General features: G+C 46.3%; 1 protein-coding gene across 6 annotated transcripts in view; it reads right to left on the reverse strand.

Moving 5' to 3' along the window:
• Positions 1-22,302, reverse strand: part of ADAMTS17 (ADAM metallopeptidase with thrombospondin type 1 motif 17) — a 313,719-nt gene that overhangs the window by 146,640 nt on the left and 144,777 nt on the right. For all 6 annotated transcript variants that reach the window (XM_037000598.2, XM_073227012.1, XM_037000599.2 and 3 more), the window contains exons 9-10: positions 8,763-8,903; positions 6,856-7,006 (exon numbers count right to left, since the gene is read on the reverse strand). In XM_037000598.2, coding sequence (XP_036856493.2) covers positions 6,856-7,006; positions 8,763-8,903 — 292 coding nt within the window. The remainder of the gene's footprint in view (positions 1-6,855; positions 7,007-8,762; positions 8,904-22,302) is intronic.

Raw genomic sequence — 22,302 nt, forward strand, 5'->3', positions numbered from 1 at the left:
GCTGCAAGGAGACTCACATCTAAACCAACTATGTTATGGACCCTAAGGATATATAAATTGCACCAGTTTCTTAGCAGAATGGAGTATAGATGACTATATGCAGTTATAATCCATCCTTATACAATCTACTTCATAATATGATTAAGGGATCATAAGGGTAAGCGATACATGATCACATTTTATTTCCTTTGTTGCCTTATTAGTCTATAACTCTATTGTATTATTTATTGGTTGATTTACAGTCGATACTATACATCTTTAATTTAGCATGGTCTGTCTGTATGTGAAAATACCTCAAATGTACAAAAACTTTACTACAATATACTAACCTTTCTCTTTTTCTGGCCTTTGTGTGAGTATTAACACATTTTACTTTTTCACATGCCATAAACCCTACAAGACTGTACTACTTTCCTAGGGCAAATCTGTAAGAGTTTCCTACTGCTGCTGTAACAAACTACCACACACTCAGAGGCTCAAAATAACACACATTGATGTTCCTACAGTTCAGGAAGTTAGAAGTCCACAGCCAACCTCACTGGGCGTAAGTCAAGGTTTTAGCAGGGCTGGTTCCTTTGAGCTGAGAGGGGAGAATGTTTCCCTGCCCTTCCCAGCTTTTCAGAGGCCACCTGCATTCCTCGGTTTAGGGTTCCTTCCCTGCACCATTCCCACCTCTTGTTTTTGTCCTACTCCTACTACCCATCCTGATTTCCTGTCTTCCTCTTAGTAAGGACCCTTTCGATGGTTTAAGACCCACCCAGATAATCCAGAAAATCTCTCCATCTCAAAATCCTTAACTTTATCACACCTGTGAAGTCCTTTTGCTATGCAAGGTAAAGCTCACAGGTTGGGGGGAGCACAGCATGAATATCTACCACGACTACATTCTTCTTAATTATTTTTTTTTGCCAAACAGTTGTTTAGATGATCAATGATCTTTTAAAGACACGTGAGTATAAATACATTGCACATTTACCCAGGTAGTTACCACTTCCGGCATTCTCCCCTCCTTCACGTAGATCCATGTTTTGATCTCCTGTCATTTTCTTTCTGCCTGAAAGACTCCCTTTAATATTTCTTACAGCATGGCTGTGTTAGTGATGAATTTTTTTCAGTCTTTGTATAACCAAAAAAACTCCATCTCACCTTCATTTTTTTTTTTTCTCACCTTCACTTCTGAAGGAGATTTTTTTCTGGGTGTAGAATTCTAAGGTGACAGGCTTTTCTTTCAGTCCTTTAAAGATGCTGCCCCACTGTCTTTTAGTTGTACTGTTTCTAATGAGAAACATGCTGTCATCTTTATCTTTGTTTATCTGTACATTACTTGTCTTTATTCCTCTGGCTCTTGTTTTCTTCTTTATCAGTACTTTCCAGCAATTTGATTATGATGAGTGTTGGTCTCAATTTCTTCACATTTCTTGTGCTTGGGGGTTCACTGACTTTCTTGGATCTGTGGGCTTATCATTTTCAACAAATTTGGGAAAAAATTTTCAACTATTATTTCTTCAAGTATTATTTCTGTCCTCTCTCTCTTGTTCTTTCTCATCCCCTTCAGGGGCACCATATTTATTAAGCGTCTTAAAGCCCCACAGCATACTGATCCCATGTTCTTTCTGTTCTCGATCTTTGTCTTTGTGTTTCATTTTGGGTACTTTTAGCTGCTTTGTCTTCAAATTCATCAATCATCTCTGTTTCAGGCTCTAACTTGCCAGTAATCTCAGGCCAGAAACTCTCATCTCAGATACTGCAGTTTTCATTTCTAGAAGTTCCCTTAGAATTTATATCTCTTCCCTATCCCCATGTAACATGTATAATCTTTCTGCTACCTTCCTAAACCCGGAATATGGTTATCATTACTGTTTTAATGCCCTTGTCTACTCATTCTAGCATCTGTGTGTCATTTTTAGGTCAATTTTGATTGATTGCATTGTCTCCTCATTATGGATCCATTCTCCCACTCCTTTGAAAGACTGGCCACTTTTTGTTGGATGATAGCCATTGTAATTTTATTTTATTGAGTTCTAGACTGTTTTGTATTTGCATAAATATTTCTGAGCTTTGTTCTAGGACTCGGTAAGTTGCCTGATTCTTTCTGATTTTGCTTTTAAGCTTTATCGGGTTGGACCAGCTCAGCATTTAGGGTAGGGTGAATTTTCCATGCTACTGATGCAATGCCCTCTGCGTACTCTACCTGGTGCCCATGTGAGTTCTAGAGACTGCTCCCTCTAAAACTTTGAGACAGTACTGTTCCTAGACTTAGGTACCTGTTTTCTCGCACACATGCATTGCTCAGTACTAAGCTGAAGACTCATGGTGATCCTGTGCAGATTTCTGAGGTTCTCTTTGTGAAGCTCTTTCTTCTACAGGGCTCTGCTCTGTGAACTCGAGCTGCCCAGCCTCCGGTACTCCCAGCTCTGCTGCTTCCACCCAAGACTGTTGCTGCTTCTCCCTCCCTATGCACAGGCTGACAACTGTGCAGCCACAAACCAGGACAATCAGAGGGCTCACCCCATTTGTTCCACATCTCTCAAGGACAACAGTCCTCCCTTGCTTGAGGTTTGGTGCCTTGAAAATCATTGTTTTGTATATTTCACTTGATTTCTTAGTTGCTTCAGGAGGAAAGGTAAATCTGGTCTCTGTTGCTCCATCTTGGCCAAAGGCAGAGGTCAGGATAAGAAATGTAAAGGCAACATTGAGTCCATGATCATATCATTACATGATATCCATTTCAATCTTCAAGGGCATTAAAGAATAGTAATGGTAACAAAGATCAATTGGTATTGGATTAAAAGAGCATTCTGATTGGTTGGTCCTGAAGGTCTCTGGCTGCTTAAAGAGAACTCTAGCTGCATAATGCTTAATTGTTCATGGCCCTGAGGGGTTCAATACAAAGAAGTTCTGATTCTGGAGATGTACACAGATAAATTAGTTCTGTGACCCCCAGAAGGTAATCGGTGTTAATCTAGAAAGATAATAATAACAGAATATCAACTCAAATATTTGGGTGCTGACTTTGTGACAGACCCATTCGCTTAAATGGAGCCTCAGATTTTACCAATGCGAACACCAATGCACAGCCAAAGAGAGCCAGCCTGCAGCCCCTCACTACCAGACTCGCTGTGCTGCCTTCAGTGGCCCCGTGTCCGGGGAGGAAGCCACAGTGAAGGTTTGTATGGACCCCTGCAGGACATCTGACAGTCTCACATGTGTGTCAGTGAGCCAGGGGAGGAATGTGACGCAGGCTTACAGAATCAACCTGATATGGAGGTCTCTCGGAGTCTCTTCCTCAACTCTGAGCTTGTCCCCAGGCTCAGCACTGGTTGGGTGAAGTCAGGTAAGAATTTAAATTTGCTATAGGGGTCATGGACGGATCCCAGAATAACACTGACTTATTGAGCACCTACTACAGGCCAGGCACTGGCCAAGGCAGTTCCAAAACACTGGTGAGCAAAAGCAAACATTCGTGCATGTGGAGGGTTTGTGATCTCGAAGAGGGAGGTTATCCAAGCAATATCATCATAAATAAGCCAATTACATGTCATGTTGGAAGATGGTAAGTCTACGAGAGCAGGGCTTTCCCTTAGGGGATCAGCAGACCTGGGCATCGCAAGCCTGGGCAAGGAAGGGTTACCAGGTTGGAATTTTAAATAGGGTAGTCAGGGTAGGATTCCTTGAGAGGATTACCTCTGAAAATAACAAGACAAAACTCCAAAAAGATGAGGGGCTTTGGCACATGGCCACCCAAGCGAAGAGCTCCCAGGCAGAGGAAATGGCCAACGCAAAGCAGAGTGTCCCCTTGCCAGGAGCATGCCTTGTGGGTTCATGGAGGGGCAGAAAGGCAAGTGTAACCAGAACAGAATAGGTGAGGAGGAGTGAAGAAGGGGATGAGGACCAGGAAGAAGTGAGGAGGGGGCTCATACCTGCACCAAAGAGTCAGTGTTACAGTGAAGAAGACAGGAACAATTCAACACATGCACAGCTCTTCTGTGACACTGAACATCCACTGGCAGAAAATGAGCAAGATGATGATAAAGCGAGCCTCTGAATCCCGCCGTGAGGCGCTCAGTTCGGGTTTGATTTTTGATTCAGACACTGTGTCCCAGGCCCAGGGCAGCACTCCGCATGCCCTTGGTTCCCCGCTGGCATTCAGCCTCTCTTCTGCAGGGGCACCTCTTTTGCGTTAGCATGGCATTTTCTCCAGCATGAAAAGTTGCTGCCATCTGACTGTGAGACTTGTAGTAAAGGAAGCACCCTAGCTTTGCAAGCAGAGTAATCACCACCAGCTAGCTGAGGCCATGCAAAGACGTGCTCCTTCACTCCCGTAAGCAGTCACCCCCACTAGGTACTGGGGAGGCAAAAGCCAGTTTTATTTTAGTGCTGGAGGAACTCAAGGAAAAGGCAAAGCAGGAAAACACATTTTGGGGGTCCTAGTGAGCTGCGGGAGTAAATGTTCAGCTTCATTGTCACATACAAAATGAGAGCAACTCACTGGATACATGTGTATTCTGAGCTTCTCGGGAGAAAGGAGTGACACAGCTCGGCTGATCATTACTTATCAGCGATGATCTTTCATCACCCTCTTCAAACAAAAGATACTGATGAAGGAAGACAAAATGCCAGCTCTCCTTTCTTCCCTTTGGAGTTTCTCTCTGTAGCCTGTCTTGGTTTCCAGCCCTCCCTCTCTGGCTGGGTGACCTTGGCCCATTACCTAGCCTCTCTTAGCCTCTGTTTTCTCATCTATTAAATAGGAATCAAAGCCTCTGCCTCAAGGGTTGTAGTCAGGGTTTCCTGTTAACAGTGCATGGAAAGAGTCCAGCCTGGGAGAGCGGAGCCCCAGTACATGTACTGCCCTCCTTCTGTTCCCCCTCACCCAGCTGCCATGCAGTTGCCTGGCTCCTGGAAGGCAGAAACAGCTGCAGCAATTGGGCAGCAGGCAGTCCCTGCCCAGCTCCTGCCCCCACTCAATCCTGCCCCTGGCAGGGCCGGCTCAGCCTGGTCTGCAATATCCCACCAGCCCCAGGAAGACTCCACAGTGGGCAGAGTGGCTGCTCTGTGTCCCGTGGCTCAGCTGGGTGCTTCCCTCTTCTCCCCCCTGGTGCCCAGGACATTTCTACTCAATGTCTTTCCCCAGAGTTCCATCCACATGGATATCATGCTGTCACCACACCATCAAAGGACCCTCTGAAACTTGCCTTCTCTGATGGTTCTGTGGCATCAGACACTTACAGGGCCCTAAGTCTGGGACGGGCACACAGGGTGCCTCTTGGCTAGGACACTGCCAATGAATGAGATACATCAGGGTCAAGCCTTAACGGCAAAAGGTGTTGATGGGCACCAGGCACTGTAGCAGATTGCTAGGGATGATGGAACCCAGGGAAGCATCACGGCTCCCCATGGAGGCATTCTTCATCCCACAGCTGCTGGGCAGAAGGGACCGGCATCCAGGGTGTGACATGGGAGACAGCTGCCATTATCCAGGCCTGGAAGGGAGCCTTACTGGCATCCCTGCAGGGGAACGGCAGAGGGGGATTGAGGACAATGTTGTGGACACATGCCCTTCCGGGAAACAGCAAGTCACAGGTTGCTAGCCTTGTTTGGAGCACTGCCCTTTTCTACACCCAAAACAATGGCAGGCAGCGCCCCACCTACAGATTCCACCCTGATTTCCAGAACCAAGCCACACACAGCCAGGAAGCATGGAAACGGCAGCATCCGGCCTCCCGCAGTCTGGGCTGACCAGTTCTGCTGGCCGGGATCCTAGGCTTTCACCCTGGAGGCACAGCCTGGAGCTGGTCAGCCTGGGTTCTTGTTCTGGGAACCTGCCCAGCCCTTCAGGCTGAATCCCTGGGAGAGGATGCTGCCTGAGCTCTGGCACGGGCGTGACCCACCCTCAAGTGACTGCCACTGCATGGCTCCTGGCTCCCATGTGACCCTAGCCTTCCTGCTTCTGTCCTTCTGCACCAGGGTGGTGCAGGCTCTGCCCTCCACCTGAGCCAACTGCCAACTGCTGGCTGAACCACAGGCTACCCCAGCTTTCCCCTGGGGCCATGGAATGGAGACTTCCCTGCCCCAGTCCTGGCATGTCCCTCTGGCACCCTCACCCACAGAAGTGGCCAAGCCACAGGCTACTGCCTGCAGCACGGTGAGAATGTGTGTGCTTGGGTAGTGAACACACTTGTTCACATCCTTGCTCTGCTACCTACTAACTGAACCATTTTGGATGATTGTTTAACCTCTGAGGCTCGGTGTTACCATCTGTATACCAGGGATGGTGGGGTAACCTAGAGTCTGTGGTGCAGATTAATTGGGACCACACTTTAGAAACTTTAGGACAAAACATGTGGGCATTGCTCAGTAAATAGTAACATTTTAATAGGGTTATTAACACTATTATCATATAGTCAACTTATTAGTTAAATGTTCTCAATCTGATACTCTCCAGCATTTAGCAGTTTTTAGCTCTTCCATAACTGTGCAGGGCTTGATAACAGGTGACATTACATCACTTCCAAGAAGGTGGGTTAATTTTACTTTCCCTAGCATCCTAATGTTTCATGTTAAGATGCTAGGCTACTAAAAATGAAAGAAATACTTTGGGATCAAAAAAAACATTAGGCCATTGGTGTCAGTAGTAACTCTGAAGCATCCCCCTGTAAAACTCCCTATGCCTGCAGGTAGGTGTGTGCACATGCAGCTCTCTAGGGGCGTGCCTGTGCAAGTGCCCATGAGGGTGCATGTATGTGATGTCCATGCATGGGAGTGTGTGTGTGAGTGTGTGTGTGGAGTGTGCAGAGCTGCGATCTCCAACAAACCCAAGATGCGCCTTCCTGAGCCAGCGCTCCCACGGCCGCTTACCTCCATGTTTCTGCAAAAGGTGGCATTGGTACCAAACAGGATCTGGCACTGCTCGTTGGCACTGTAGTGCATACCCGGCAGCTTGTGAGGGAGGCGCACAGCATGCTGGCTCCTGGGGTCTGTGACCAGCAAGCAGGTGCTGACTTTTGACCTAAAAGAGACAAGAGGCAAGCTGACTTGCAAATGTATTATCCATGTGTTTGTTCTGATTTGTCAGCCACTGAGAAGGATGTGTCTCCAAATTATTAATGGGACAATGACTCAAGCACCAAGCCTACAGATTATGCGTTTTTTTCTCTTTTTGCTCTTTCTCTGCATGGCTGAATACAGATCTTCACTCTGAAGGCAGTGAGAGTCTGGCAACCAGAAAGAGCCTGGGAATAACACCCATGAGGCTCATATATTTTTCTCGGGGAATTTGAGAGCTTTCTTGGATGAAAATGCTTTGAAAGTTTCTTATGGTATTTTCTCAGAATATGGCTTTGAGTAAAAGTTACCATGAATAGGAGTTAGGTTTGGTTAGCTTTATTTTAAAGAAAAACAAAGTACTTATTTGCAACTTTGCAGATTCACTTGGAGAACCTGTCAGGCTGTGTCAGCTGGCTGGTCCGGGCATCCCACTGTCTCTACCTTCTGCCGTCCTGGAAAGCTGGCCAGTGGTACCCTCTGCAAAGCATGCTGGGATTCCAACCAGTATGGGAATGTTCAGAGATAGTGAGAACATCTCTGAAAAACTGAGCTTGGAGTTGTGAAGCTGTGGCTCCACTGGGAGATTAAATGCTTGAATGCTTTTCTTTGTCAATCCCTAAAACCAGGAAGATGGCAGTCAAAAGAAAGCCCAGACTGTTGCCAAGATTCTTGAAGAAAAGACTTGCATGCACACAAGTACCCACAAGCTGACACTGTCCCACCTCTCCTGGCGTCAGGGGCACACGACTCTTTCACAAAGGCAGTGGGGCCAGCACTGTGTCTATGAGCAAATGGAAATACTCTGCTTTCACTGACCCTTCTGGGGAAAATGACATAGTGTCAAGTGGCTTAGAACATTTCATTAAAATTCTGGGGTAACAGGTACTCAGTAGGAAGGAGACTCTATGCAATCTAACGAGTCCATTTGGCAGCCTTATATAGCACTTAAACCATCTCCCCATCCACAGGAAAAGAACCATGGCAGACCCAGGACGAGGACAGGGGGCCAGAGTGACAATGCTGCTGCTCTACCCAGAATTCCCTGGGGACTTTAATGTCTCATTGGACCCTAAAGCTCCTTATCAGCTGAGACCCACAGACACCCTTTCCACCTCCATAGGCTGTACAGATGAAACAACTAAGCAGTGACGTGGTCAGGATCCACCCACAAAAACGGTAAGTCCAGCCCTGAAGTCTTGACACCAGGGACCCACCCTGTATGTGAGCAAAGACTGACAAAGGTCTGAAGTCCGATGGTCGATTCTTCCAGAGAAATCTGAGAATGGAACAGTGCAGACACATTCCAGAAATCAAGTGGCAGTGCGGTAAAGACATCCCATCCCCACTTGTGAGGGAGGCGAGCAAGCCCTCCTTCCCAGTACATGTACTCCCTCCTGAGGACACAGCCTGAGCAGTTAGGAAATGCCCGGCTCTGCAGCAGCCAAGGGGTGCTGCTGAGGTGGTGTCCGCTCAAGGTCAAAACACTGCAGAGAAGCGAAATGGGGGTCTCTGCAAGACATGGTCACTGTGTTGGTATTTCAATCAATCAACAGGCACGTATGCATCCTCCAGATGCACACTTGGGAGGAAGCTTTGGCTGGATGCAGGAGATTCTGCAGTGACCACCTCTTCAGGCCAGTCTAGAGGAGCTTATTTCTCCCTCTCATGCTTGCTGAGACTCCAAGTATTATGTCTTTCGAATAATGCCAAGAACTTACTTGAGGAAGTTTTCAAGGTCATCTCGACTGCAGGAGGACCAAGAGAGGTCACTGGGGTTCCGGCCTTTCACCCACTCTCCCGACATGATGTGGGACCTGCCGGCGCAGGATGAGTGCTCGCCGTCGTGGTTCATCCCCAGGCTGCCCAGGGGAAAAGAAGGGAGAGAGAGGCATGCATGCTGCAGGCTTCCTAACTAGTTCTTGGTTCTGGTGCACACTCCCAGCTTAAGTCAAGTCTTTAATACAAGCGGTGCCCCAAGCTGATATTCTGCTTCCCTCCCAGAGCAAACCAATAGTCCATGAGCTTGCAGAAACAGAGAGGGTGGTGACTTAATGAATGAAGACTGATCGAGCAAATAGACATGAACAGCATTTGCTAAATAAATGCATCATAAATGAACGAATAAATGATATTAACTGTGGTATCACAGTTCTTCAGTTCTAAGTTTCTCATGATGAGACTCGCTTTTCAACACTAAAACATCCCAACGTGAATGATCTAAATGTTTTGTTGCCTTAAAGAGTAGTCACTATGTAAAAAACTGCTGGGAACCATCCAAGACTTTGACTTAGAGAATATCATGGGCGCAAATCTTTAAATCAATGAAAAATGTGACATTTCTGTCTCTCACATCATCATACATAGATCCACCAAGATCATACCTGTCACCTGCCCACTAGTATCTAATAACACCAGGATGCCTGTCTACACTGGGTGCCTGACCACACACTGTCAGCTGAACGATGATCTTAGTTTGCACACATGCTGTCATGGGGATTAACCTGAGACACAGAGCACGCAAGACCAGATGGCCTCCAGTCGGCTGACCTGTGATTTCCAGGGGAAAGACTCACTGTGCGTAGGCTGCTCGTTCTCTGTCAATAAGCCCAGTGGAAAAAAACGTGACCTCTCAGTCATTCAGAAATATTTATTAAAACTTCCCCAAGTGCCAGGTAATGGACTAGAAAGAAGAGATACAATGGTGCCCCAAATGCCATCCCTAACCTCAAATCACTGCTAGCCTGCAGGCAAGACAACACAGAGGCAATTATAAAATGATATTCCAAATGCTTCTCTGGAGCCACATTATTCTAGTTTTCCTCATCTGTCTCTGAGCATCTTTCATCAATTCCCATGCTTGCTGCTTAATCCTGGGGTCTCCCAAGAGGCTCACCCTGGGTCCTTGCTCTGCACAGCTTCCGGCCATTCCTCACTCTTGCCTACAGAGACGCACTCTTCACCATCCCCATGTGGAGGCGGGTTAGCGGAAGCCATCCCTGTCTTTGTAAAACCCTGGCCGGCCCTCCCGCTCCTGAATCTTCGGGCTGGCAGGGTGCTCTGATCACCCACACACCTGCTCCTGTGACTTGATGGTATGCTTTGCGAGGGTTAATTGCATTTATCCTCAAACCTACTTAGTCAGTAATGCTTGTTATTTTGATTCATATGTGTGGTTATGTGTTGTGTTAACCAATGAGATCTGAGAATGCAAGTTATTTTCATGAAAACTAACCTAGCTAGTTGCCAAAAGAGACTGCTGCCAAATTTGGGTGTGGGCAAGACAACTGTAAAAGATGAGGAAAAAAAATCATAAAAATCCACTCCAGACTGCTTCACAAGGGTCTTTTATGTTCTACCCAGTTTAAAAAGAAAGAAAGAAAGAGAGAACATGGAGTTCAAACTTACTACAATATAGTTGGAGTTTGTGTAAGGAAGGTGACGTGCAAGTCCCAGCAGTGGACGCCCACTCAAAAGAAAAGGCATTCACTGCCCACCATAAAATTGGGGAAAAAATATTAACATTTTCCTGGCTTAAAACAAGAGGTTTAAAGGCACCTAAGTATAATTTGTTTCCCTACTTGAACCAATTGTTTGGCTAACTGGTCAATTAACCAACCACGAAGTTGTCAGAAAAGTGTGCTTCTGCGGTGCCACCTACGTGTTGATGGCCACATTCTCCCTTGGCCCAGACCTCTCTACTAAACTTTCCCCTGAACAAAAATGTGCTCTCTCTCTGAATTTCCCGTGGGCTCTTCCAACTTACTAGACTCCCTCAGGGCAGCTTTCTATCCCGACTTCTCCACCAGGGACTGGAGACAGCATGCACTTTATAAATATGCATTGAATGGATTATCCATTTAATACTGGGGAAAGCACCCAAAAATGGACAACCATATCTGTAACAGGTATGCTGAAGCTAGTGCCGTGGCCTAGCTTGCTCAACTGAACAAAGAAAACTATCTCTTGTTATGTTAAGACTTGTTCTCCTGCCAAGATGTCAGGTATCCATCAAGTGAAGGTTACGTGAAGAACTAAGACATCACCAGATAAATCTGTCCAATAAGAATAATTTACATACACTTCCAATGGTTACTCTGCTTCATAAAATGAGCCCTATTTTTCAGTGCCATGACTCAGCTTTTGCTTTTTCCCTACTTGTTACCTATGTCCATAGCTGTCTCTATCCAAAGCTAGTTATCTCTACATCTACTACCTGTTTCACATTAACTTTTAAAGGAGCTAACTGGTTTTTCACATGTATTTAGCCAAGTCAAATAAAAGTCACCTTAAATTTGATTCAGGACTTGATTTCATATCTTGAAAGAAAGTGGGTGATACAGCTGCCAAGTGGGGGAGATCTGAAAATTTTGATGGATTTCAGGGAACTCGCTAAATGCCTAAAGGTTACAAAAATCAAAAAGGCACATGCAACCAGTGGCTCCATTCCATCTCTAATGACAAGGAGTAAGCACAGCCTGGGGACCACATCTAACTGCTCTGTTGCCAACCTTGGAGATTCTAGTCCTATGGAGAATCAACCCACGAATCTATTGTTCTCCTAGTTTTGCACTTTTACAGGCTGCCTCCCATCATCCCTGCACAGCCACGAGATGGGTTTTTCAAACAGGGATGTTATTTGGAAAACCACAGTCAGAGGAGATCCAAGCCTTGGCAGAATGGCTTCTCCACGTAGGGAGGAATGTTTCATTTGCGGCTGCTTTTAAGTTTTCTCCGGTGGTCAAGTTGGTTGTAAAATCAAAGAGGCTCCTTTCGCCCACACTGCCAGACTTGGTTGGCCAGAGACCCTGGTCTCTCAGGAGACAAAACTATGTTTAAAATGGGGCTCAGAAAAGCTGACTCTGCCATCGACAACGGCATGCCCATATGGCATGTTTTGTTGGCGTTTCACGGTGCCGGCCCCAGAAGAGGACTTCCCTGAGGAATGTTCCTGTCAGCAAGATCGGCCAAAAGTGAAGATCCTGGGGTTTCTGGAGCTTGTCTCTAATACACATCATGGTTGATCTGGTTCAAAATGTTCAAATGCTAACTAAGTACCTCATAAATTTATAGTTTGATGAACTAGCCTTTGTGCTGGGCATCTTGATATTTGAGGTTTACATAAACTACTGTTTAGACTCTTTTTAGTTTAAATTAAGGATTACTTGACTGAAAAATTCATGTTATTTTAGGTTTACATCCCAGGGCATCTATTACTTCTGGCAACATTATCTTTAACAAAAATAAGGAGCATTAAAGCACACACGGTAATTTTAACTTTCAGTGGCTGTGCGAGTAAGGACACAGACAGGCCTCCTGTAACATGTAGCCCTGATTTATCAGCTATGATAACAACTTAATGACATCAGGTTGATTTTATCTTAAAACAAATATCACATTGCTTCTGTATTAGCTTCAGGAAATCCAATATGTACCATGCAGGGAGTTCTGAGAGATTCCCAAAATGCTCAACCCCTCCTGGCTTCACCCGCAAATCCTAAAAACTACAGGATCAGCTTGGTGGTCAGGGTGTGGGACATCTGCCATGAATGCTTCAGTTTTACCCAGGACTACCTGCCTATTTCTCAGAAGCTTTGGGATTTTGATGTTAGGTATGTGAATCAGGTCCCACCTGCCCCCAAAAAAGGTCCCACCTTCTCTGGGCTTGGCTGTAAACCCAGAGAAATGGCTCCTATAATGCAGCCCCTCTCCACTGGAGGCCGGCCTGGGACCTACTTCAGTAGCCTGGTGGGCAGACCACCTGGCAGTCTGTTTTCAATAAATGCTTACTGATGCTGCAGTAATAGGGGTGGCCCGTGGCAGTTCCTAGGAAATGATGGACAGATTTGTATTAGTTATTGCTAACTCACAGAATAATAATTAACCTGCCAGCTTTACACTAGAATGGAAGTTCTCTATTGTCAGTACCTCTTTGCCAAGAACTGGACTGTGTCCTCAATCATCAACCGCTCACTTTACCTACAAGGGTTAAAAGTCACTAAAAGTTACAGGCTGTACTTTTTTATGCAGGTTGAAGAAGAGGATTAATTGTCATGATCATCGATAACCTCAGGCATAGGGAATAAAATGAACAGGCGACAGTAATATCAAAGTTCTCTTACCCCAGACAAGCTTTAGTTTGCTTTTGTTTTTATACTGGAAAATGAGTCCACTGGCTCTCAGACATTCAGTGGCAAGGCGACCACCAGGGTCAATCTGGGGTCTCTGCAGATTCGGCTGTACCTCCTATGCTTACAGGATCATCGTGGTAACAGGAATCCTATACCACCATGAAATTGGCAATCACCAATGGGTAAATAGCAATCAACACAGTGTTGGTGTAAAGTGTGTCTTGCTATTACAGATAACATCATGATAGGTGCAAATGGATTAAGACACACACAATTTCCACTGTCTTAGCTAACCAGAGTACTGAAGTGACAAAAATACTCAAGTTCTTGAATTTATAGATAAGGGAGTTCAGTGTCTGGTATATGAGTCAGGTCCAGCCACCCCTCAGTCTTGCCTGCGATTGCATGCATGTATGTGTGAATATGTATAAACAAACATAAAAACATATATATATGCACACACACACACACATAAACATATACACATACACATTCACAGAAGATCCACATCAAATGGCTTTTAACTTTTAATTCAACAAAAACGCAGCTGCTTGTGTTGAGAGAGAAAAAACACTGTGTAAGGGTGAGTCTGCCTCTTACTCTGGTCAATGAGCATGCGTGTGTGTGCGTGCATGAGTGTGCACCTAAGAGGGGGTGTGACAGAGCTGCGCATCTGCCCTTCGCTGGGGGTCTTGGGTCCCCTGAGAGCACAGCATCATGCTGAGGGGGGGTCTGCTGTTTCGCATCACATATTTCATTCAACATGGACACAAGGCAGGGAGTCTTGATGTGTGAAGTTTAAATTTCATCTGATGTTCAAAGAAATGGTTGCTGGTTTCAACAGTGAAGGTGTGACGAACGTAGGGAGACAGTCCAGGGCGTCCAATGTGGCGCCTCTGGGGAAGTGGTTTTCAAAGGTAATTTTGATACTGTTTTCACCTTTTATTCTTCCTGTAGCCCTAACTTGGTACAAGGTGCAGCATCACTGGGCTGCCCGCACTCTGTGTAAGCATTTTTCTCTGACGTTATTGCTTGGGCCTTCACAGCCTCCGGAAGAAACGAGGGAAGGAGCAGCAGTCATTTCCCTCTGTCTTGATGAGCACCTTCTGGGGGCTGGAAAACAAGCGATATGCCCAAGGTCACCACCAAGTCGGCGTCCTCGTCTCCCCCCACCACTCCTGGGCCAGCATTCTTACTCTAAAATCATCTTCCTGGGCCATGGTCAACCACAGCAGGCACCACACCTCTCACTGGTGATGCTTCCCTGTCCAGCAGGGGACGGGGATGCTTCCCCCACAGACCCCCCAACTCTGCTTGGACATGTGCACACACAGTGGCTCTAAGTCCCAGCTGGTCTCCAATTTTCTGATAGTTTTGGCGAGAATATGTAAACAGCCAAAGAGGGTGACACCAAAGCCCCCTTCTCCGGTAGGAGCAGAGTGCTGTATTTGAGAGGCGCAGCTTTGGAGTCAGACTGACCTGGAGAATTCCAGCTCTGCCTCTGAGACAGCGATATTTTACCTCCAAGCCTCCATTTCCTCATCTATGACTAAACAATGACAATAATTATTAATGTCATTCATTCATTCAACAAATATTTGTTCAGTGCCTCCTGTGGCCACCTCCTGCCCTCAGGTGCCAGCACAGGCACTCCCTTTTTTATTCAGGTGATCTTCTAAAGGAACATAGGTGGGGAAAACACACACCACAGCATCTGTCAAGTGGGGGACACAGAAGAGATGATGCCTTCCTTTCTTCTAGGTGCATGCCTGAGTGAAGGAATACCACAGCCCCGCGAGCTGTAGGCTCAGTGCCCTCGGAGAGCCGCCAGGTCAGAGAGGGAGGTGGGAGACACCATATGAAAGGAGAGGTGAGGAGTTCAAAAGTCCCCACTCTATAAATGGTACTTTTGAATTCCATTTTTCTTCTGTAATGAGCTACCTGAACAGACCAAGCCTGTTCTGGAAGATGTGGCCCAGGGACTGCAGGTCAGAGACCCCTGAACAGAGGCTTCACAGGAGCTTTAGGGGCCCAACTGCTCTTGGCAGGCGGTCATCTGGTCCAAGTCTGCCGACACCGTCAGGCCGCCTGTGAAGGACAATCATGGATGACCACTGGTCTGCTCCGTGCACTGCCCACAGGGAGAGAATGAAGACAGCAGTCTGACATGTTACTCTAACATTCTAACATTGCGACATGTTACTCACAAATAAGCTATGGTACAGCTTCTCATTTATTTTTATCCCCAGTAGCAGGTCGAGGTTTGAGTACAGTGGGGCACAACTATGCTTGGTTCTCTGTGCATCCAGAAACCAGGACTCGACACAGGCTCAAGGGATGTAGGTCTATAGGGCTGAAACTATGGCCATCTTAGTGAAAAGCTGTTTTCTGGTCCCGATGATTCCTCCTGGCTCGAATTCGAAACTGATTTCAGGTACAAATTCCAAAGAAGTTTAGAATGGTGGCTACATTGACGGAGTAAGGCTGCAGCCTCCCAAAGTGACTCTCTGAAGGGTGACGATACTGATTCAGATGAAAAAGCTGTAGGGGTGTTAAGAAAAAACTGCCTCTGACAAGGTAATGATGCGAGTGAGTGGCAGCAGTGAGCCAGTGTTCCTTCCTTCCTCTCCTTAGTCGTCTTAATTTTTCTTGAATTATCTCAGGTAATTTGAGAACTATACTTCTCCATATGATCTTAGTTTGTCACGTTCCATTAAAGGTCCTTTTGGTTTGGGATTGCCCTGAATAAACTGATTAACCTGGGCAGAACAGGAATCAGTGAAGTTTTGAGGCCTGCCATCCTGGGACAACACAGGCACCGCTTCATTCAGTCAGGCTTTCTTGAATGACCTTGGCCCGGGTTTTTAGTTTCACATTGTAAAGGTCTTATATTTCTCAGCATCGTTCCTGGGTACTCCACATCTTTGGCTGATGCTGTGAATGAGGTCTGCTTTTTATTCTTTCGTAACTGATATTACTTGTGTGGGGGAAAACCGTGGATTATTGTGTGTGGGTCTTGTGATTCGCATCACAATGAATACTTACTGGTTTCAGTAGTTTGTCTGATAATTCTCTTATGATATGCAGATAACTGCTTGGCTTCTTTCCTTTCAACGTGCATGCCTCCTTTCTTGCCTTATGAAATTTGAGACTTCCAAAATAATGTAAAATATTAGTTACAACGTGGGTGCCATTTCTCTGACCCCAAATCTAATGGAAATGCTAATAATATGTGCACACTGAATAGATTTGCACTAGATTGCTTGTGGGTAGGTGAAGTTGATCAGCTTAAGGATGCTTCCCTCTAAGTAATCATTTGAGGAGGGCTCCCTCAGTGCCGTCTCAAAGGAAACACTAAAGACAGTCTGATAGAGTGGACAGAGTAGAGGACCAAGAGGAAGGAGGTGATGGTTGGTGTTAAAGATCTGTACCAATTAATTTGGGAAAATGAGACAAGGCTCCTAAACCCCCAGGCCTGTTTTCCTAGCTTGGAAGTGAGGGGCTTGAACCAGATGACTATTAAGAGGTTTTCCAGTTCCAAATGAAATCATTATGTGATTCTTGATCTAGAAGACTAAGTATGATTTAAGGTAGCGCCATCATTCATTCTTTCCACTCGAGCTGAGTGAGCTCTGTCTTGCACCAGGCATTTTTCAGGGCACCAGATACACAGCAGAGGGGCACACCAGCCCTGCATGAAGGAACCCCTGCCACACAAGGCAGGCAGGGATCACAGACAAGTGGGCAAGTGCTGGCCAGGAATGTCCAGTGAAACCTTCTGTGATGATGGGAAGTCTCCATGTGTGCCGTCCACTATGGTGGCCACTGAGCCTCTGAAATGTGCTAGTGATACTGAGCAACTGAAGTTGTGATTTCATTACATTCTAATTAAGATCAATTTAAAGATCCACATGTGGCTAATTGCTACTGCACTGGACCATACTGGTGTAGGCAACAATTCAACTTGAGTACCAACCACTATTGTGCTAGGAGTTGAGGATGTCATCACATTTTTAGAAGAGTATATGCATGTTACTCACAAATAATTAGACAATTAAGACAATGTGGTAACACAACTGGAGAACAATTAGTGGCCAGACATAGATGTCAGAAGCTGAAAGTCATGGGCATTTAGAGGTGAGGGACTAACACATGTTATCTCCTACTGACTTTTGTATGACCTTAATTCATGCCTACTTTTTCCTCCAAAGTGGTCGTGCTGATGATGTCATCTGGGAAAAGCCCAGAAGATCCCAGGCCTGTGATGTGATGCACTGGAAGTGAGGAGGTCTCTGAAGGTTTTACACAGCAACCAAAAAACGAAAGAATGTCAACCTAAGTTGCTTTAGACAATAAGATGTCTGAAGAGCAAATTGAGTCTCCAACAGTAAAAGGGATTCTCTAAGTGCCTTCCTGTGAATACCATTTATGTGCAATTAAAGCTGGGACACTTTAAAGCTCATGACAAGGTAATGAGGCGAGTGAGTGGCAGCAGTGAGCCAGTTTTCCTTCCTTCCTCTCCTTAGTCGTCTTAATTTTTCTTGAATTATCTCAGGTAATTTGAAAACTATACTTCTCCATATGATCTTAGTTTGTCATGTTCCATTAAAGGTCCTTTTGGTTTGGGGTTGCCCTGAATCCCTGTTTCTGTATTGCCCTGAATACTGTTTCAAATGAATTCAGTCAAAGAAAGGCATAAGGTGATGTGCCTTCACTAGCTGTGAAAGTGAGCACCGTGATGTAATAAGGCCAAACGAAGGAGATCACTTAAATGCGACAAAGTTTTGTGGAGTTCTCGTTCACTTCATAAAGGAAGATCATTTATTGAGGAAACATTATTTCAAAAGAAGACTTCACAAAAGCCCTGAGTTCTTCTAAAATTAACTGTGGACATGATGAAGGTCATGCCAGCCCCAAGCTGTCATCCCTTCTGTGGCCTGTTCTGGGCCTACAGTGCAGAAGTGCACCCAGCAAAGGGCCGATGGGACCTGCTGAAGCCCAGGATGCGGTAAAGCCTGGGTAGAGACCAGCGGGACCAGCAAGGCTGAGCCCTGTGATGTGCCCTCACCTCCCAAATTGCACCATGCGTCCCTGGGATTCCCTGTTCTCCTCTCCAAGTCTCCTTCCTTTAGGCCTGACTGCATTTGAGGGTGGCACATAAGGGGCATGTGGAGGGTCCCAAGGACAGAGGCAGATGCAACTGAAGTGGGTCTGAGCATGTATGTGGCTCCCTGGGTCCCTCCTGGTCGCCGGAGGTGCTCTGCAATACTGGGGGAGACAACCCCACACCACGTGCGCCACTTATCAGGCGAGAACTTAGCAGTTGTTGAACAGTAAACATGTTTCTTTCAAGCAATGTGCTCCCAAGGTTCTCCCAAGGAAAGGCTGCTGGGATGGAGCATTGTCGGCATCATGGCACTTACTCTGCAGAAGGAAACTGGGAGCCTGAGCAAGAGGGAGAAGAACATTCCTTCTGCTTCTAGAGCAACTCATCTAATGGCACTGCAGACAGGGAGAGATGGCTCAAGCCTTTCAAAGCTGTAAACCACTTCAGCTGTGTTCCCCACATTCGACAGAGGTGGGGATTCATGCACCCCTGTGTGTGCTGAGCTGGGAAGCCCTGAGCAGACACCAGAATCCCTTCTGATGATGCCCTAGTTCCCCTACCAGCACTCAATGCACCGTGGCCTGCCACACCCTAGTCACAGTGCCAAGCACTTGTGTGCCCACGGGACATACATTAAAGGTGCAGACAAAGGTGGGTCCCTCAACACAGACACCAAACTGGATGCCAGGAGTGGGAGCAGGGAAAGGAGAAGCTAAACAATGGGAGCCTCCTGCCCAATAAGTGGGAGCACCTGGGAAAGCAGAGAAAGAGTGTTTTAACTCATTCACTATTATTATCCCCAATTCATAGATGAGGGGACTAAGGCAATGAGAGCTTGAGAAGCTTGCCCAAGGTCAAACAGCTGGTAAATGGTCAAGCATGACTTGAGCTTGGGCAGCCTATGCTCTGAATCTCCATGCATGACCCAGCCCTTTAAGGATGAAATCTGCTCCCACACCCAAAGGCATTCAAAGGGAGGGAACCTGCTGACCCATTCAGGAGTGGCCATCCTGGGGGTGGTTTGGGAGCCCTTAGGATACTGAGGACTACATAGAAAATCCCTCCTGGGGACAGCAGTGAAATGCCAAGAGGCACTGGCGGGCTCAAGGTCTATTCTCCCCACAATGGTTCCTGCCAGCAAGATGGCATGGAAAGAGAAGGGCCCACAGAGTCTGAACATGGCTTTGGGGAGACCAGTTGCTGGGGAGCAGCCAAAAGAATTCCTTGGCCCAATTCAAAAGAATTGCGGGTATTTGGACCCCTGAGACATTCAGGACAGGGGTTCACACTTGTTTACCTTCTTCTTGGATACCTCCCAGTTTTCTTAGCTGAAGCACACATTTGAGACATTACCAGCTGATACCTTCCAACCTTCCCACATACACCTAAGGCTCATCAGGGAAGGGTGGGAGAGGGACACAGAGGTCCCCAAGTCCCCAAGATACTGAGTGGGCCCAGTGTGGTTTGGGAATGACACGGGGAGCATGGGGTCAGGGTGAGGAATCTTGAAGTTCTTTACAATTATGGATAAAATTGTAATATTTCCAGAATCTCTTGCCTGGCTTTATCACATCTGCATATCAATAGGTATTCCTCAGGGGTGAAGAGTTATTCATCTTCATTTCAATGGGTAATCACCTGGGCAACTGAGCAAGGGTTTATCTGAACCTGAGAGGTGACGGGGAGGTCTGGCCTGTTTCTGCCTGAGCAAGAAAGAGACAGCCCCGGACTGCAGTTTGTAAGCATAAACTGGTTTTAAAGTTTATTTTGCCCTTTGACTGATTTTTGTTTTAGAGGTATTTTGCCCCGGGATTTACAATGATATTTCCCCATCATCTCCTTTTTGGTACTTGAAAATTTTGCATATTGAAAACAGATTGCCAGAAGATTGCTACTCAGGATATGAGCTCCTTTTCTAGGTGAGATCCAGGCTTTAAAGAGTCATGGGGTTTGAGACTTTAAGGGCTCTTCAAGCCCTTCTGTCTTAGCCTGTGTAGAAAGCGGAGCCCAGAGAGGGGACCACCCAACCCCCAACAGCCGCTGCAGCAGGTGCTTCTGGGAACCAAGGGTCTCCTGAGGTAAGGTCTGGAATCAGATTTCTGGTCTGCCTCACAGGTGCTCCCCAGCCACCCTGTGAATGGGGAGAGGGACGATGCCAAGAAGTTCAAAAAGACATCAAATGGAATCATTTGGAGGTCCTCTGTGGACTTCACTGTGAAATTTGCTTTGCTTTAGGAAAACCTCACACCCCTCAAAATGACCATCTTTTAGAAGTATTTATTTAGAAGAAATGCTCTAAATTCATTGATTTTTTTTCATGGACTTTTATTCCCCCGAAACAAAATGGCAGTATTTTTTTTCCTTTTTAACCAGTGACATCCCATTAAGAGAAAAATTGTTTTCAATTCCACCTAGACTTAGCAACTTTGATTGCCTAGAAGCTCAGATTTAAGAACCTTTTCACTCCCAGATAATAGCAATGGCCTGGTTTCTTGGGGAGGGTTTTTCTCAGCCAGTAGGAGAAGGCCTGGCTTGGAACAGCTAAAGTAAGAGTATGGCAGAAATTCAAAAGATACAAAGGGGTGTAAGATGAAAACTGAGCCCCACTCCTCCACAGTAGTTTCCTAGGCCCCCACCCCACCCAAAGGCAATCTCTGTCACCAGTTCTCCTGGGCACTCTTTCAATGGGCATTGGAAACTAGCCCACAGCACTTCCTATCCCCTTCAAAGGCAGGGTAGGGAAAGGGATTAGCTGACCTTTAAGGGGGACCTGCTGTTCAGAGAGAACCTGCCATTTCTCAAAGTTCAAAGACCCTTCCGGGACATCAAAGGGCACAGGATGCCCCAAGCCCAGAAGCCCTAAGGATAGGCTGCTTCCTGCTTCTAATGACCTTGATCACTCACTCCCTTCCTTTCCTTAAAACCACACATCAGGAGGGACTTTATGGCCTAATTATGTGGACTCTGCCTTTTCCATCTCACCTAGGAAGCCAGGGGTGCAGTGGGCATGGGGTGTGGGGTGGGCATGTGTATCCCTTCATCCTACCTCACAGCTGTGAAGTGCATCCAGGGGCAAACAGGCTGAAAGGGGGTGTTGCCCAAGTGAAGGCAGGATTTCTGGGGGAGGGGTCGAGCACCTGTTATTTTTTCCCAGGTGAGTCTAGGGTACCTCTATGGCCTGTTCCTGTCCATTAATGCCTCAGTGGGGGCCCACATAGCAGCCTTTTCCCACTCTGAGCTGGGACTGGCTTTCATGCAGCTTCCATGCACAGACACCTCACCTGCCTTCTTAGCAAGCACTGATGAAGCCTCTGTTCGTGGTGTGACAGAATTCAAAGATTTGAGATCACTCTCTTGTCCCCCTTCTTCTTGACCTCTGGCTACAATTTTCAGGGAGAAGTCCAAGTTGATAACAAATGGCAGGAGCTTGCATCAGGCTTTAAGCCCCACAACAAAAGATTTCAGATAATTATTTCTTAGCTAGTCAAACTGAAAATCCTGACTGTTCTTTATTTCTGCCCAGATTCCCAATTCTGGGGCAAGACCAGGGGGCATTACTGTAGGTAGATTCTGGACACACACTGTGGGTAAAATTGTAATATTTCCAGAATATCTCGCCTGGCCTTAGCTTAGTGCATCTGTATCTTCAGGGGTGGAGAGAAGTATGGTTTTAGTGCATCTGCATATCAGTAGGTATTCCTCAGGGGTAGAGAAGAGTCATTTCCATATCAATGGGTAATTACCTGGGCAAGGGAGGGCTTACCTGAACCTGAGAGGTTAAGGGGAGGACTGGTTGGCTTCTGCTGGAGCAGGAGAGAGAAATGGCCCCAGATTGCAGTTTGTAAGCAAAAAATGGGTTTTAACCTTTATATCTCCCTTTGACTGATTTCGGTTTTAGAGGTATTTTGCCCCAGGATTTACTCTCCCCAGACTCACACACACAAAGTATAAGGTCTAATGCTGTCTCCACAAATTCTACCTTTGTGGTGGATATTCTAGGAAATAGACATATTTCAGAAAAGT

Source organism: Manis javanica, chromosome 18, assembly GCF_040802235.1.
Source record: "Manis javanica isolate MJ-LG chromosome 18, MJ_LKY, whole genome shotgun sequence".
Taxonomy (NCBI): domain Eukaryota; kingdom Metazoa; phylum Chordata; class Mammalia; order Pholidota; family Manidae; genus Manis; species Manis javanica.